The sequence below is a fragment of the Parasteatoda tepidariorum genome, chromosome 1 (assembly GCF_982258835.1).
Source record: "Parasteatoda tepidariorum strain Cologne lab strain chromosome 1, Ptep-v5.0, whole genome shotgun sequence".
In the NCBI taxonomy this organism is placed as follows: domain Eukaryota; kingdom Metazoa; phylum Arthropoda; class Arachnida; order Araneae; family Theridiidae; genus Parasteatoda; species Parasteatoda tepidariorum.
Window position 1 is genome coordinate 19864106 of NC_141755.1, and position 16167 is coordinate 19880272.

Genomic DNA, 16167 nt, shown 5'->3' on the forward strand with positions numbered 1-16167 from the left:
TCCAATGAGGTGGACCGGGTTCGAATATTAGCAACTGCTGGTTGTTACGAATCCGGCTTGCACTAACTACAGTGCTGACTTAAATTACCCTCAGTGGTAGACGGATCATAAGACAGAGTCCCCTTGTCGTCCAATAAACAGTGGAAGATTTTCGTTGTTTCCCTCTCCAAATGCAGGTTAGTTCCATCAAAAAGTCCTCCACGAATGCAAAATTTCTTCAAATACTTGATCCAAGAGTTCCCTTGTCTTCTGGATTGGGATCAAAATTACAAGGCTACGGAGTTGAACATTAGTAGTCGTAAAGCGCTTAGGGAGAACACTTCTATTTTGTTTCTTCTTTGCAGGTTGACTTAAAAATAATGATTTACAAGCATTTTGCTCATTGATATTCTTAAGTTTATTCTAAAGTTTAACAGTATTTCATATTTTAAAATTTTCACGAAATAAAGATAGTTATAATAAAATTAGAAATTTACCTATAAAATATTCAAATATATAAATTATGTTTGTACGTATATTTTAATAACTTAGTTGATTTTTATCAACATATTGATTTTTTTAAATATATGTTTTTAAAATATTCAAGATGGAATAAAAATCTTTAATAAAGATTTAGGAGATATACAAGAACTGTTGTATTGAATTGGCAACTTCACTCCGGCATTTTTTAGAAAATAAATTTCAATGTTTTGCATGGCATTAAATGTTTTTTGGCAAAATGTTTTAGGTCATTAAAAAGAGGTTGCTCTTTTTTAAATGAATATCTTGTTTTTTTTTTATTTAGGTTAATTTATGTTAACTAAATTAGTAGCCAAGTTAATTAAAATGGAATGTCAAGTTGAACAACAAACATTTTCGACGCCTTTTTGCTTTTAATCAAAGTTCTAATACCGCAAAAGCTCATCGTAACATTTGGGCTGTCTATGGAGATGAGGACATTGCAGTATAATAAGCCCTGAGGATTGGTATGCTATGTTTAAAAATAGAAATTTAGACAGTAAAGGCATTATTTCTGGCTGTCCAGATTTAAGAGTAATTAACATTTGCACGAAAATTCAGATCTAGGAGCAAAGGAAATGGCAGAAAAAATAAAAAGCCTCTACACTTTAAATTTATAAAAAAATTAAAAAACGGTGGGATGACAGTACTAATTCAATATTTGCAAATTAAACTATCTAATGAAAGTTTGTTAAAGAATGCCTTAAAAATAAGCTGATATTTTAATATCTTTCATAATACAATTCTCAATCTTTTAGTATGAATTCTTACTGTTATAAGCATTCTTTAAGTTTTTTTTTTTAATTATTTACTATATCAGTCTTCAATATAGGTTATAAATTGCTTTGTATACATTATAAAAAATTCATATATTCTAGTATAATTAATAGCATGAAAAGTTTTACTAATCATTTAATTAAAAATTAGAAACAGATAATGAATCATATTTCCTTATTTGACCATAAAACTATAAAATTTCAATTTAGGACTAATATTTTTATAAATAAATTTTTTTTATTAAAATTTATAGAAAAATAATGGGCAAAATGGAGGATGGAAACTACATTTTTTCTAAACACGATTCGAATTGTAAAAATGGAGACAAATATTTCTGCATATTCTTTTCTACTTATAATCAAGTTATAAGTTTGATGTTATAAATATTAAATCTAAGAATGTTTACTAAATTTTATTTTATTAAATTTTAATTTATTTAATTTTATACTATCGCAAAAGCGTTTTAAGTAATCGCCTTTTCTGTCATTTAATGATCAGGTTTTAAAAGGTTAAAGAATTCAAAAAACTGATAGAAAACTGGAGAAATTAAAGTGTTCGCGACCTTTGGCATTCTGAATTTTAAATTGGATACTTGTAAGGGACGTCATGCGTGAGGCAGCCAATCAGGTTCAGCACACACGGGATGCTGCTTGCAGGTATCAATTAAATTGGATCCAAAAATTGATTACGCGTAATAATGAATCCAAGCCTAATAGCTGCATCGTTAACATGCCATGCACAATCACGTGATTAAAAAACCATACCATTAGTTGCAAATACTTAGTTTTCCAGAAACTGCTTTATATTGGACAAGACGTACGATTTTAATATAAAAAATCGTAATTAATTATTGGGAGAATTTCTTTGCGAATCACAAATTGAATTACCAACAGATAGCTAGTATTTTATTGAAGTTGTATGAATAAGATTCCAAAGTTATGTATACAAAATTTCACGCCATCTGTATTATAAATACAAATATATTCTAAGTTTAGAAATATTACCAATGAAGATTTATTCATGCGTTAAATTGATTTCTGCCTGACCTTCGCAAAATAAATGGCATTGAAAGACCACACTCACGATTTGTGACTTGCATGGAATACAAATTTATAGTTACATTAAGTTTCTTACAGCAAAGGTGAGACGAGCGTCATTGATAGGTTGAAATACATGTATGTTAGATTAATCTGACTATTTAAAATAATCTCCGTCTGAGTTCGTATTTATCGTCTGCGTATATTTCGTATAATTCGTCTGAGACTACAGATAAATTTGGATTTATGATTATCGTTCTGTAGATAGAATCCGTAAAATCTGCTACCGGTGCAACACGTTTTTAATTTTAAAATTTATAGTAATAAGAGTAATTATTCCACGAGTGAAATAAAGAGAAGACATTACTAACATTTGATATAAAGTTTGGGTTATCGTGAAAACATTAACCCTTTCGTTACAAGCGCCGTTTTTAGCCGGAGTAAGGGTGATATCGCTTGATAACCGGCGCATTATGCTTCAAACATAGTCTGACCAATATTCCATTGACCTACATTGGATCAATACCACTTAAAGTGCAGTTTAAATGCGCTAAATATGTTTTGTAAGTTAGAAAGACATTTTCCATCGGTGTTATAAATCGCGGAAATCTCCGCGAATGTCCACACTTCGTGGCGTGATGCATCGTTCAGAAGAATCATTTCAATTTAGAGGAATGTCATAACGAAATGGTTCGGGTACTTGACCTTAAGTATGCCAATTAATTAGAACAGGCAAAAAAGTTAAGAAATAAAACAAATGTGCTTTTTCCGATTCGATTTTTTACTCCAAAATGTGGGGTTAGTCACAATCTGGTCAATATCGTTAAAATAGTTTAGGCAGGAAAGCAATCGAAAGTTTAAGCTCCTTAAGGTTAATTTCCCTTTTTAAATATTTAATTTTTTTTACCCAGGAAGTAATGAAGCGAATCTAAATGTTTTTGCACACATTTATAAAACTAAATTATCGAAATATAAGTTTATTTTATAATTTTCTTTTATTTTATTCACTAATGGCGGAAAAGTTTGTTTCAGATTTGTAAGATGCATACATTTTTGCACCAATTTAAATCAACGTAGTTTTAAATGAAACAAAAAAATTAAACAGATTCGGTCTTGAGAAATAAACATTTCCAAATAAGACTTTTTTTTCGAGATGACAAAATTGAGAAGAGTGAAAATCAGAATTTAAGGGATCTAAACTTTAAATCCTAAAATTGTTTCTGAAGATGAATATGTGCCAACATTAACATGGTGCTTATTTTTTTTTTAATTACTCGCTCATGACCAGGTGTAATGTGATCACGTGATTGTCCCGTTCAGAGACCATGGAATCCTGTATGAGACGAACTTTTCTGACTCCATGATCACGTCCATGATCCATGATCACCTGGACGTGATCTGATTCTGTTCTCTCGTATCTCACTTATACTTTTTAGTACGCATAATCTTGGAGCCTATGGGTCTGGGGGAGAGCTATCATCCTTCGCCGATCCTGAAAGAGTTATGATAAAACCCCTTATCAGAATTCAAATGCCTGAATGAGATAATTCTTTTTCTTTACTGTAACCTTTCTGAAAATCTGAAAATGAATTTAGCTGTGTTTGGGGAAAAAAAGCACTTCAATTATAAGAGAAAACTAGCATCAGTAATTTGGATTAGAGGTTTTACCGAACGCAAAAAAAGAAACGAGTTTTTAATAACAAAAAAAAAAGAAAAAAAAAAGGAATATACTTTTATATTAAGCTTCGTTAAGTATTTTTATCAGGCAACTAAAAAGAGATACATGCATTGCATGTGATGAAAAAATATCTTAGATAGTGGCATTTTACCGATAGCGCATATAAATCTTACTTAATGTTAAACAGACATAGAATTAATTTTATATATTCCATAAGTTTCATTAGTTTAATTATGAATGTAATAGCTATAAGAGAAAGATTGCAAGAAAAGAAACTGACCTAAATCTTTGGAGTTTGTTGTTACCGTCACAACATTTCTTTATTATTACTTCATGCAGATTATTCGGATCATTATCATCTGCAAGAAATTCATATGAATCAGGTATATTTCAAATGAAAATAAATGCAGATACTTATTGCCATCATGAAATTTTGTTTTTATTCTACAAAAAGGAAATTTCTTTAAAGTTTTACGATTGTTAGAGGAAAAAAGTTCCATTATCATTATAAACGTATGAGCGAAAGGTTTGTTATGGTTGAACAAGAGCTTGAAGCGGCTATACTGCGCAAAATTAACTGGCGTTATTACACAATCAATGTAAAGAAATAAAATATCTTTAAAACTCAAGTCTGATGAAAAAGTAAAAAGGTTAAAGTTTAGTAAGGTGCTGGTGGTAGAAATCATATTAAGGAGAAAAATAACAGTGAGGTTGCATAGATAATAAGGTTTTTCGCCTAAAATTGTATGTTGTGATAGTAAATTTGTTTCAGTTTGGGTTGACTGTAGAGTTTATAGCAAGAGAGCTGAGCCAAACTAAAAAAGATTACACTAATGAAATCAAATCGCGTAAGATAATTGGTAAAGAAAACTGGTTTTTGGCGACATGAATCTAATGTTAAAGATTAACTTGTAAAAAAAAATTCTTGATTTCAACATTAAAAAAAAAAATATTTTTGCTTTTTACTGCCTAATTCCTGTGGTAGTTAAACTAAAAAATAAGAAAGTAAATAAATTGGGTATAAAATGCACTGCTTTTTTAAGATTTTTGAATAATTATTCTAGTTAGCATTTTTAATTTAAAATTTCCAATACCTTTTCCAATATCGAGTTACAATAACAATAAAACGAATTTTTTCTCATCATTAAGTCACCTTGACCCAACCCATTCTTACAATTTGCAATAAAATTAAAATGATAATTGTTAAGACTTTCGTAACTCCAGTTTTTTTTCTAAATTCCTAAAAAATAATCAAGTACCTAGACAAGAATTTTTATTTGTGCCACCAGCATCAGTAAGATGCTGACATGTGGATCATGGAACAAAAATGAAAGTAATTTTTCTCAGCAAAATCTTTTTTGAAAAAGCTTTTCAAGATGAGAATCTGTACTATACAAGTTACAGGTCTAAAAAGATTTTAAAACTAATTTTTTGTTTTCTTCTCATGTTAATATTCTTACAACTGACAAAGTATTAATTAGATTTAAAGAAACTGGATGAAATCTCAAATTTACAAATTTTGGAATGATAATTATCAACTGTTAGAACCACAAAACTAAGATGGTTAAATCTTTAATTTTAACAATCCTATTACTATCTACTCTAACCAAAATTGATTTTTTTAATATAGAGTAATATGCATAATTATTTTAAATATTAATTGCGTTTAGTGTTTATTGCAATTGTCTAAACCCTTTTTTTTCTACAAAAAAACTTCCCACGGTCGCTTCATAAAAGACTGCGTTTAAAAATAGACGAAGTTTTAAATAGCTTTCAGTGTAAGATTGCAAAATCATTTTCGAAATTGAAAAATAAAATAATCAATTTAAAGAACTGATTCCTCAAAAACCTGGTTGAGATGGCACACTAAGAAGTCTAGACTAGAAATTCTGCAAAAATAGTGAGCAATTTGTTCCGCTAACCTTCTATTACGCAATTCTGAGTAGATTTCTTAGAATTCTATAATTGTGAATGGGCGCCTATTATTTGAATGAGCAGAAAGAAAAAACATAACACTTCCACTATTTGAAGAGCAGTTATAGCCTGAAGCTGACCTTATTCGCATTGAAATATGATATACCAGTTGGTCTCTCCTGTCTTTGAGGAAGTTCTCACTAGAATTCCTTTTTTAAGTAAAGAAAAGCGTAAAAAAGTCGTTCTTTTTTGAGGAAATATATTAGTCGTTTGTGAGCAAAAGTTCGGCGATTTTTAACATGTTAAAAAATTGAACTTCTATAAGAAAATTTCCGTTATTACATAATTTACATATTGCTTCCCTGCATGGGCTTTAGAAGGAGCAAAAGCATAGCGGAATCAATAGCGAAATTTATTGCTTCTACTTCAGGAGTTCGCTGTAGGAAAAATTGTTATAAGGAGATTATGAATTTTTGAAGCTGCTTAAATAAATATTTTACAAAATTTATAAATTTTTAAATTTAAAAGTATAACTTTTGATTATTAAAAATGAATTTAAAATTAAATTAATATTAATTTCCTTCATCTAACAATTAAATATGAAATTAATATTGATATATTTTTTAAATGGAGTTCGAAGTGAGAACATAGAATCTTTAACCCTTTATCTACTGACGGTATTTATAAGTACCAATCACTTTAAACTAATTAATTAAAGTGATACCTTTAAGTACCACATAGTTCTAACAAATTAAATTTCGCAACGGGGAGATTTTTTTTTCTTGTATATTCTTTAACTATCAATATGGCAGCTAAAAAAATATATTTATGAAGAAATTTTCAGTAGTTTATAATGCAGTAGATAAAGGGTTAAGATCCTAAGTCAAAATTCTTGTCGGTCCCATTAAACATTTTGATGGTTTACGTTTGTTTCAGTGCAATTCACGATGGTTCAACATCATTTGTTAGTCCCTATCATCCAATCTTTTCCATTATGCGCCCATGTTTTTTGATAAGCAACGAACTTGTATCATTCCATGATGGAAGATGCTACTTTAATACTATGATGGTTAACCATCAAAGGAGGTTTGATTCTCATGAACCAACAATCCATGATGGTTCCAACTATACATTTCCATGATGGTTTATTGGAAATTATAGTTTTTTCTTAGGAAAATACCATCAAAACAATTATTTTGATTTTTTATGTTGGACCATCATAAATCAGTCCGAATTCCTACATTGGGATGTTGGATTTTCATGATCGTTCCAACATTTGATTTCTAAGATACTAAGATGGAAATTAGTGATGTTCCATAATGGTAAAACAATGCATTTCTATGATGGTTTAGTAATAACTGTTGGTTCAGCAGGAATATACCATCAAAACAATTTCTTTTTATGTTGGCCTATTACAAATCATTCCGAATTCCTACATCAGGGTGATGGTTACTTATGTTGGTTACAATCAGGATTATGTAGGTCCATCAATAGAAAACCATCAAAAATTTTGACTTTGGGTAGAATTCTACAGTTGCAAATTATTGCTTGAATACAAAATGAAAGTATTTCCAGAAATAGGCACGCGTGAGAGCAGATTGGTTGCATAGAATATCCAACTTTTAATTTTCTACAAAAATGACAAAAATAATAGATAAAGGTCTAAAAAAAGTACACAAATGACGAAGAACGAAAAGATACGCGTCGTGAAAATTCGTCGTATAAAGACAAATAACTCGTTATATGGAGAATTTGAATGCTCTTCGTTGTAGGAAGACTACTGTATTTTCGAAATATTTTTAAATAAAAATAATTTTATTTTAAACCTAAGTTAGAATGAACGACACTTATATTTGAAGAATATTTTAAGTACTTTTCATGTAAAATTTTGATAATTTAGTCATTATAAATCTTTTTTTAGGGTATTCAAAAAACAGCTACCCTAGCACAGTTTCTCAAACTCAGAGTACAGATCTTTTCGCACCGATCTTTAATACTCCAAAAATTATTGAAATTTTATAAGGAATTTAAAAAAATGAAAATTTTGTTATAGGTATAGTTATAGGTATACCTATTACCTATAGGTATACCTATAGGTATACCTATAGGTATAGGTTCTTATAAAATTTAGTTCGTAATTTCATAAGGAACTAAAAAAATGAAATTTTAGTTATAGGCAGAATTATAAGCAAAAAAGAAATTTTGTTTGGGTACAATTTAGAAATTTAGTCTTTCAAATTAAGGCATTAGTTTGAAATTTTGTGTCTAAGTCTTCGAAAATAGAGTTTTGAGAAATCCACATTTTTCTATTCCTTCCTTTCTTTTCGGAGAGCTTTTTTTACGGAAGATTCCATGGGTAGAGTTTTTCTACAAGTTATTTAAAACACAGGAAAAATGGGCTTAGCATGTTGTATCATAAAATAAATTTGAAAATAAATGAATAATCTAAACTTATTTGACCCGTTGAAAGTTTAAAAGCCACAAATTTCGGCTCCATTGCCTTAATCTTATATTTAGCCTAATATTTCCCCTTTCAGTAGAATAAGAGTGCACTATACCCTTAAGATGAAATGAAGTATTAGCATATAAGACAGTGTAGAATTTCATACCTTTAAGTTTTGTAATATGCAAAATGTTCTGTAATGACCATCCTTAATTTGTATTTTTTAGAATATTTAAAGAGAAAAATATTTATACAGAACGGGAGTTGCAAATTAATATTTCTAAGAGGTAAAAACAAACAAAAACGCTATTAAAATTGGACAAATTACAATGTAGGAAAGCAAATGCAATAAACAACAAAACTGGTTTGATTGCCTGTGGAAATTAAAAGCATTTTCACCCTACAATATTCAATTAAACCTGTTTGAATATTAATTACTATCTACTTTTCTCTGCTGTAATTGGTTAAATATTGATAATGTTTTCCTTTTTGCTAAAAATATTAATTTGTACAAGTGTGCACCCTTTATCATTTTTGATATGGATTAAAAACTTACATATTACAGACATCCTTTACGGAAAAGAGCTTTTTGTTCAAAAATCTATATTAATGGCTGTGAGTAAGTATCTGGCGGATTCATAGTAATAAATTATATGTGAGCTGCGATTTCGCAGGATATAGAACTCTCCCGTACAGTTCGAATTCCAGCGGTAGCTGATACATTCCGCACCCAGCTGGCACTGACCACAGTGCTGCCATAAAATATCCTCAGAGGTAGGTGGATCATGTGTTTGTTTGAACCTCCTTACCGTTAGGCTAACCCTGTGAGGTTTTCCTTGCAAATGCAGGCTAGTACCAAGAAGTCTTTTATGAAGGTGAGCTTGTTCCAATGTTTGACTGAGGAGTTCGTTTTTCTGGATTGGGTTTGAAATTAAAAGGCTACAGAATTGAATAATGCTAGTCGTAGACTCATAATTGGGTCTGCCGTTTTAAACCGGCTATCAAAGGAAAAACAATTAAACCTGAAAGTTAATAATTTTCCTGTTTTTATTTCTTTTAAGTTCATTTTTTTTAGAACGGTCACCCATTTAGTTTGTTCGAAAAGTAACGTGAGTTGATTAAAAAAAGTATGCATTGATTCAATCCATATAACACATTAAAAAGGTTAAAAATTGATTCCTCCGGCATTTAGCTTCCAGTGAGGTTTTTGGTATTAATGAAGACACATAAGCCCTTCACAAAATGTTCTTTAGAGCCTATTTTAAGCTGCTAGACTTTGTAAATCACCTATCAAGACAATTCAAGTTTCCTAAGAGAGCCACGTCAGGGCTTGAAAATGGCTAGGGAATCGTTGGTATTTTTTGATCGGCCAAAAAGCAGGTTGTGAAGAAGGCAGAGTGGCAATGCTCGTTCTCATTGCGAAATTTCCATCAATCCGTGATGTTTGGTCAAGACTTCATTTATTGCTTATCGTCTGTCAATAAACGAACGCTAACGAATATCTTCAAGAATTCAAACTCACGAGTCGCATTTTCGTTAGTGGTGATCATTAATTGCCTTCCGATAATAGTCTCTTTGTTGATCTCTCTAAGGTATTAATAAATTGCTCAGTGCAACAGATTTTACATTCTAAAAACCAATTATCCCCCAAAAGAACTTCTTTGTCATGCAAAGAGTTTCCGCAATGAAATTGCCGAGTTTGACTCAAAATTTGGCGACATTTCATCGTGCACTGCACGACGGCTTGCTTAGGTGATAAAAAATATGTCATGAAAATCTGCCAGGATACAGAACGGCCACGCACGTGTAGACTGACCGCTTACAACCAGTCTGGATTAGAACGGATGTAATGAAATCAGTGATACATACACAGGTTGTGTTCAAAAATAACATATTTAAAAAACTTTATGAAAAAAAAGCTCCTAAAATTTTTTTCACCGGTATAAAATTTTTTCAAAACTTCATTCATAAATGTTTAATTACCAATCAAAAAATGTTACATAACCTTATCATTTTGTTCTTACCGCAAGTCGAATTTCATTAAAGGAAACTAAAACGTTTTTAGAATTTTAAGATTTCTCCTTGAAGATTTCTAATTTTTAATTCACACGTCATTGTTTTCATTAATTATATATAGCTTCAAGCCTTGTTCTATTTTTGGGTGAAATGTTATTTGAAACACTTTTCTAAAAAGTATTTCTATTAAGATTACAAAAACTGAAAGCAGCTGAATTTTTTTATTAGCACACTTTCTATAAAAATACGTATATGGCGTATTATAAGAATTTTTTAAAAACATTTTTACAATTAACCTTCATTTTCATGTTAAACACATTTCCCTCCAGATCACTCAAAACAGTAATCAATCTGTAACTAATTATTCGATTAATAGACTACGAATTAAAAAACAAGTATATTTTTATATTTCCCTTATTTTTATCAAGCAAATTAGCGAAACCTAAAAAAGTATTATTTCCTATTAAAAGATAGAAAATGGTAAAAAGTATTGTTTACGCTCGTGGCAGATGTTAAAAGTATGTTCTCCACAAATAGTCTTGTTGCATACGTATTTTGATATTCTGCGTTTCTTAGGACTGAAAGTGTAAATTCTGCGTTCGTTTACCGCACTTGAAATTGTGTCTTCTATGAGCTTTCTAATATTCAAATCCTATCTTCAACGTTCATTATGAAGGAACTAAACTATTCGATTATTAGACGACGATTACAGCAAATCTCTGAAAGTATTATAGCCGTGTGTATTATAGTCGAAGTGTATTATAGCCGAAGTGTCTTACAGCCGCGCTTATCCTTTTCGGATAGTTCATTTTACTTATGAAGGAACTATGAGTGAAACTGGAACAAATTTTCAATACTTGCAGGGGCAGGTATAGATTACCGGTTTAGTTATTTAAGGTAAAAGCATATTTGAGCAATGTTAAATCAACTTTATATGAGCAATATGAACAATTTTTAAACTTTCATGACAAACCATTTATATTATGCCAAAACTAACTGTAACTACCTTATGAGTTTGTTTCAATTTTGTTTTAAAATTTAGCGATTAACCGCCGTTTATCAACATCTCTAAACTCATGCGTGCAAATCACGATTTCTTCCAAACTGAAAAATGTGTTCTTATGCAATGTTACGCCTAATAACGAGAATTTAAAATATGATGGCTGCTTTAGTTTATAATAGTCGTTTAACAGCCGACCCGATTTTGAGTTTACGACTACCCTGTAATTTTGGAGCCAACCCAGAAGACAAGGGAACTCCTTTATCAAGTATCGGGAGAAATTACCTTTCGTGAAGTTCTTTTTTAAATGGAACAAACCCGAGTTTGCGTGACACGGATAGGAAACACAACACCTACGGTTAGCCTGACGGGACTAACCCGTGATTCGTCTACTATTGAGGATATTTTATGACAGCACTATGCGCGATACGGATGCGCTGGAATTTGAACCAGGGTCGCCTCATTGGGAGGTGAGTGATCAATCCCCTCAGCCACCACGGATCAAATATCGGGAATTTTAAATACGTAAGCAAATGAATAAGGATAGTTTTACTGGATTCTACTTTTGTAAAAATTCCTCTTAAAATTTGCCTTTTTGTAACTTTAGAAAAAAAAACGCCCAATTTTAACGTCAAGTGAACAAATTAGGATCATAATCACGTTTTAATATATATGGATAATTGGAATATATTTTGAAAACTGCCGACTTCATTTGTAATACTTGCAGTAAATCTTGTAAGCCCACACTCTGAAATAAAATTTTAATTTTTAACAATTCAGCAATCTTTGAGCATTTTGTTAATTTTGAGATATATTTCCTCACAAAAGCACGTGATTTGGGACAAAACGCGAACTCTTAAATGTGTGACGAAAATGTTTCCTCCACTAGCAACCCCATCGCAGTGCATTATGAGAAAAACGAATGTGGGTTGAATGATGAAATATTTCTTTACCAGATGAAATTCGTTTCTTTGAAGAAGTGATGATAGTTATTTCGCTCAGAGCATATACTACCAAGAAACGGTTTTTTTTGTCAAAAATGAAGAATGTTTCCTGAAATTTGTTGATCCCTTTTTTACAGTGCAAAGGTAAAAAGACGTTAGCATTTTCTAAAATGAAAATTCCTTTATTGTGGTAAATCTATGTGTGCAGGCGATTATAAAAATTGAAAGGTGTAAAATGATGCTGTAAATACTATATACAGTGTAATCGTTATTTAAATGACTAGCACTTCTATAAACGTGTTCTGCTTAACGTAAATCCCCATAAGATTAAAATAATAAATGAAAAAAAATATTGCAATTATTTCAGCTTTATTAATTTAATTGTAAGATTGCTTTTCATTGTTGTACCAGATTTTGCAGTGCTAATTAATACCGATTTATCGATTGTTTACTTTTCTTACACCCCATACGATGAACATGTTTCCAGCTCGATTTTGATAAAGAAAATTATGAAGTATGCTTCCAAACTGCTTTTGTTTCACTTTTAAATAAAGTTGTTGTTTAGTTTTCTTCCTAATTTACCTTATCTTATAATATTAATTATATTTCCGTTAAAGGACATTTAATTTTAGAATTTAGAATCTTTACGTATGCAAATGTGCTGATAATTATTCAAATTATAAAATAGAAGTAATTTTAAAATCATTCATGTTCATCAACACGAATTTAATAAATTTTAAATTTATTTTGTCAAAATTATAATTCCCTATAGTGTATTCATATATTACGAATTCTATACACACTACGGGAAGCTAGCTAGTTAAGATTTAAGGCATCTATAAAATCTTCCTCAAAATTAAAATTCAGAAAACTGAGAAGCTTATTAAAATGCCAATTGCGTTCAACATAATCTTAAAAATAATGATTTCCGTTCTCTGAATTTTATGGTTGTTACGGAGTTAAAAAAGCAATTTTTTTATTTTTAATATTAAGCTTAGAAGCAGCTTATTTGACAGCTTCTCTAACAATACATTAAATTTAAACAAATTTTAACTAAGTTTCATAAACCTAAAAATTTTTTATCCGTATTTTGCAAATTTAAACTAATTTTGGTGAAATTTTTAAAATTTGGGAATTTAAAATTTATTGTCTTAAATTTTTTAAATTAAAAATGTAGCAAAATTGACAAGTTAATTAAATTAAAAAACATACATTAAAAGCAATTTAATTTACTTAAAATATAATGTAAAATAAATGTAAGTTTTCGACTTTTTAAATTTTAAATCAATACTTTTATAGCATTTGGTATTTTAAAATTTTTCAATTGATGAGGATGTTTTAATAAATTTAAAGATCTTCAAAAACTTAACTCCTTGAAGGAGTGTCGTTTTGTTTTTAATCCAGAAATTGTTATTTTAAAATTTTTTTAAAAAAATAATGTTTCGGGATGATTTGACCTTGATTATTCCGGTTTTATGCATGAAAAATTTGACTTTGAGTTCATAGCTATTTCTTACTGGCCTCGACAGAAAATTAATATTTACTATATTGCAATAGAATTTAGAAAATAATTTGTAACAATCATGAATTCTTTTATATATTTCAAAACCTTTTTTCACTTTTTTTTGAAAAAAAAAAGATGCTTTTTGGTACTCCGCATATTAAAAGCAAAAATTTCAGTTTAATTAAATTTTAATTATTGACTGTTATTACAACATGAATTTAGTATTTTAAATTCGAGAATTATTCGTCAAGATTTAATTAAAATGTTTATAAAATAATTTTGAAGAAATTTTTTTTTTGTTTTAACTTCTTTCAACTTCTTTTTTTAAATAATATGAGCTGGTAAATTTTTACAGAAACTTGAAATTTTGATAAAATATTGCATCAAAATTATATTTAGTTTTAACCTATATTAACCATAAACTTAAAATTAGAGTAGTAAATATTAACCTTTAAGAAATAACTAATTCTCAATTTTAAGAAGTATTAATTCTAATACAAACAAAATTCCTATAACCCTTTGACACAAAATTTTTATTCAACATAATTTTCAGACATTTTTCATTATTTTCTGTTATTTTAAGGTCAAAATAGGTGAATATATTATATTTTGCATTTTAATAATTTATGGTTAAGAAATACAATAACACGGCTCACTTTCAAACGATTTTTCAAATTTGTACTTATTTAGATTAAAGAGATACAGTTATTTATCATTGAAATTTCTTTAATTTGCAAAATCAATTATTGATAAATTTTAGAATATGAACAAAAAAAAAATTAAAATTACTTCTTTTGTGGATTTTATATTTTAGTACAAAAATAGTTCCAATAATATAACAGATTATTTTTAGTAAATATTCGACTATTTTTTGTAATTAAAAAATACTGAAATACACTTTTGCTTGTAATTAGAGCTTCAGAAAATATATAAAAAGGGACACCGGTGTCCCATCTGCGTTAAAGGGTTAAACTGAAAATCGGATGCATCCGAAAAACAGTATCTGTTAGATATTATGCAATTGTTCATTATCAGTATACATTATCAATATGCAACAAACAGATTCATATAGATTAATGATCAGAAAAGAATCAAAAATCGATGCAAAAATGAAATTACTGTAACATTGATTGCAAAGTTGTATCAGCATAATTTAAATGACTTTTTTAATTACATATTAAAATCAAAAGCAGAATAATTGTAAATTAATTCCTTTTTAAATTAAAAATGTATTTTAAGATTACATAAAATTTTCTTACACGACCATCTTCTGTATGACGATGGGGCGCGATTTAACTTCGCCGACATCCTCTCTTAACAAAAAGATGAAAACAAGAACATATTAGTCCAGATCACATTAATAACAAAACTAGACTGACCGGCTGATTCAGAAACTTTTCGGCTTACGACTCTGATGAGTTCACGTGACCAGGTGACACCAATCACAGGTGTCCGATCTGTCAATAAAACATCACGCCTTCTCGAAAAACGAACAAAATCTTGAATTTCCTGAAGAAATTTTGTTGATAATGACCTTGTAAAACAAGTAATTAATAATTGTGATAAATTACTTTATTTTGAATAAATTAAATTCGGGATGATAAGTATAATTTCAGGTATTTTATGCATACATAATGGAATGTGCGTATATAGATAATTAAGTTTAATATAAACGTCAAAACTATTATTAAAAAAAACTTCATTTGATGGAATTATATATATTTTCCTCGAAATTTATTAGTTTGTTAGTTAGCAAGTTTCGGTTAGTTTATATAGAAGGACGAAGAAATAATAAGCATAATGAATACTAATTTCATTTCTGGTATTTTGTTTATATTATGTAATTTTGGTTATATTCATATGTTGTTTGGAGAAAATAGCAACGAGCCTTCCCCTTTTCCATTTTTAAATATTCTGTTATATTTTCGCATTATTTTTAAATATTCGGTTTCCATTTTCTTAACACACCTCTCGACATGAGCACACGATGAAGAACAAAATAACCGTCATTTTTAAAAAAGTCTTGATTATTTAGATATTTTAAATTTTTTAAAATTCACGAGATTTCGAAACGGTTTCGAAATCGCACCCAGTTTCAGCATTTCACTCTAGGATTCAGTGTCCAAGGTAAAAGGAAGTGAAAAATTTGAATAACTTTTGATTGAATGATCAGATCTTCACTCAATCTCAAGCCACTAGGGTCTAATCTTAAATATGCTAATTAGATTAATTAGAGCAGACAATATTTTAAATTGTTCTGAATGAACATGCTTTTTTTTTCGGCGGCCCCAGGTTTTAAACAATCTAAATATATGAAAATATGCAGGGAATATCAATTATTAAGGCAGGAAAACAT

The 16167-nt window shown here is 29.3% G+C and overlaps 1 protein-coding gene across 5 annotated transcripts in view; it reads right to left on the minus strand.

Annotated features, from left to right (window-relative positions):
- The window catches only part of LOC107452128 (potassium voltage-gated channel subfamily KQT member 1), a 101071-nt gene that overhangs the window by 42734 nt on the left and 42170 nt on the right, over positions 1 to 16167 (minus strand). The window contains exons 1-2 of one of the 5 annotated variants that reach the window (XM_043039157.2): positions 15071 to 15192; positions 4271 to 4349 (exon numbers count right to left, since the gene is read on the minus strand). The exons of 2 other annotated variants lie outside the window; for them this stretch is intronic. In XM_043039157.2, the coding sequence (XP_042895091.2) occupies positions 4271 to 4349; positions 15071 to 15119 (128 nt within the window). In that variant the 5' untranslated portion in view covers positions 15120 to 15192. Of the gene's footprint in view, positions 1 to 4270; positions 4350 to 15070; positions 15193 to 16167 lie in introns of those variants that run through there. 2 more of the 5 variants (XM_087160162.1, XM_043039162.3) reach the window with 2 other exon arrangements.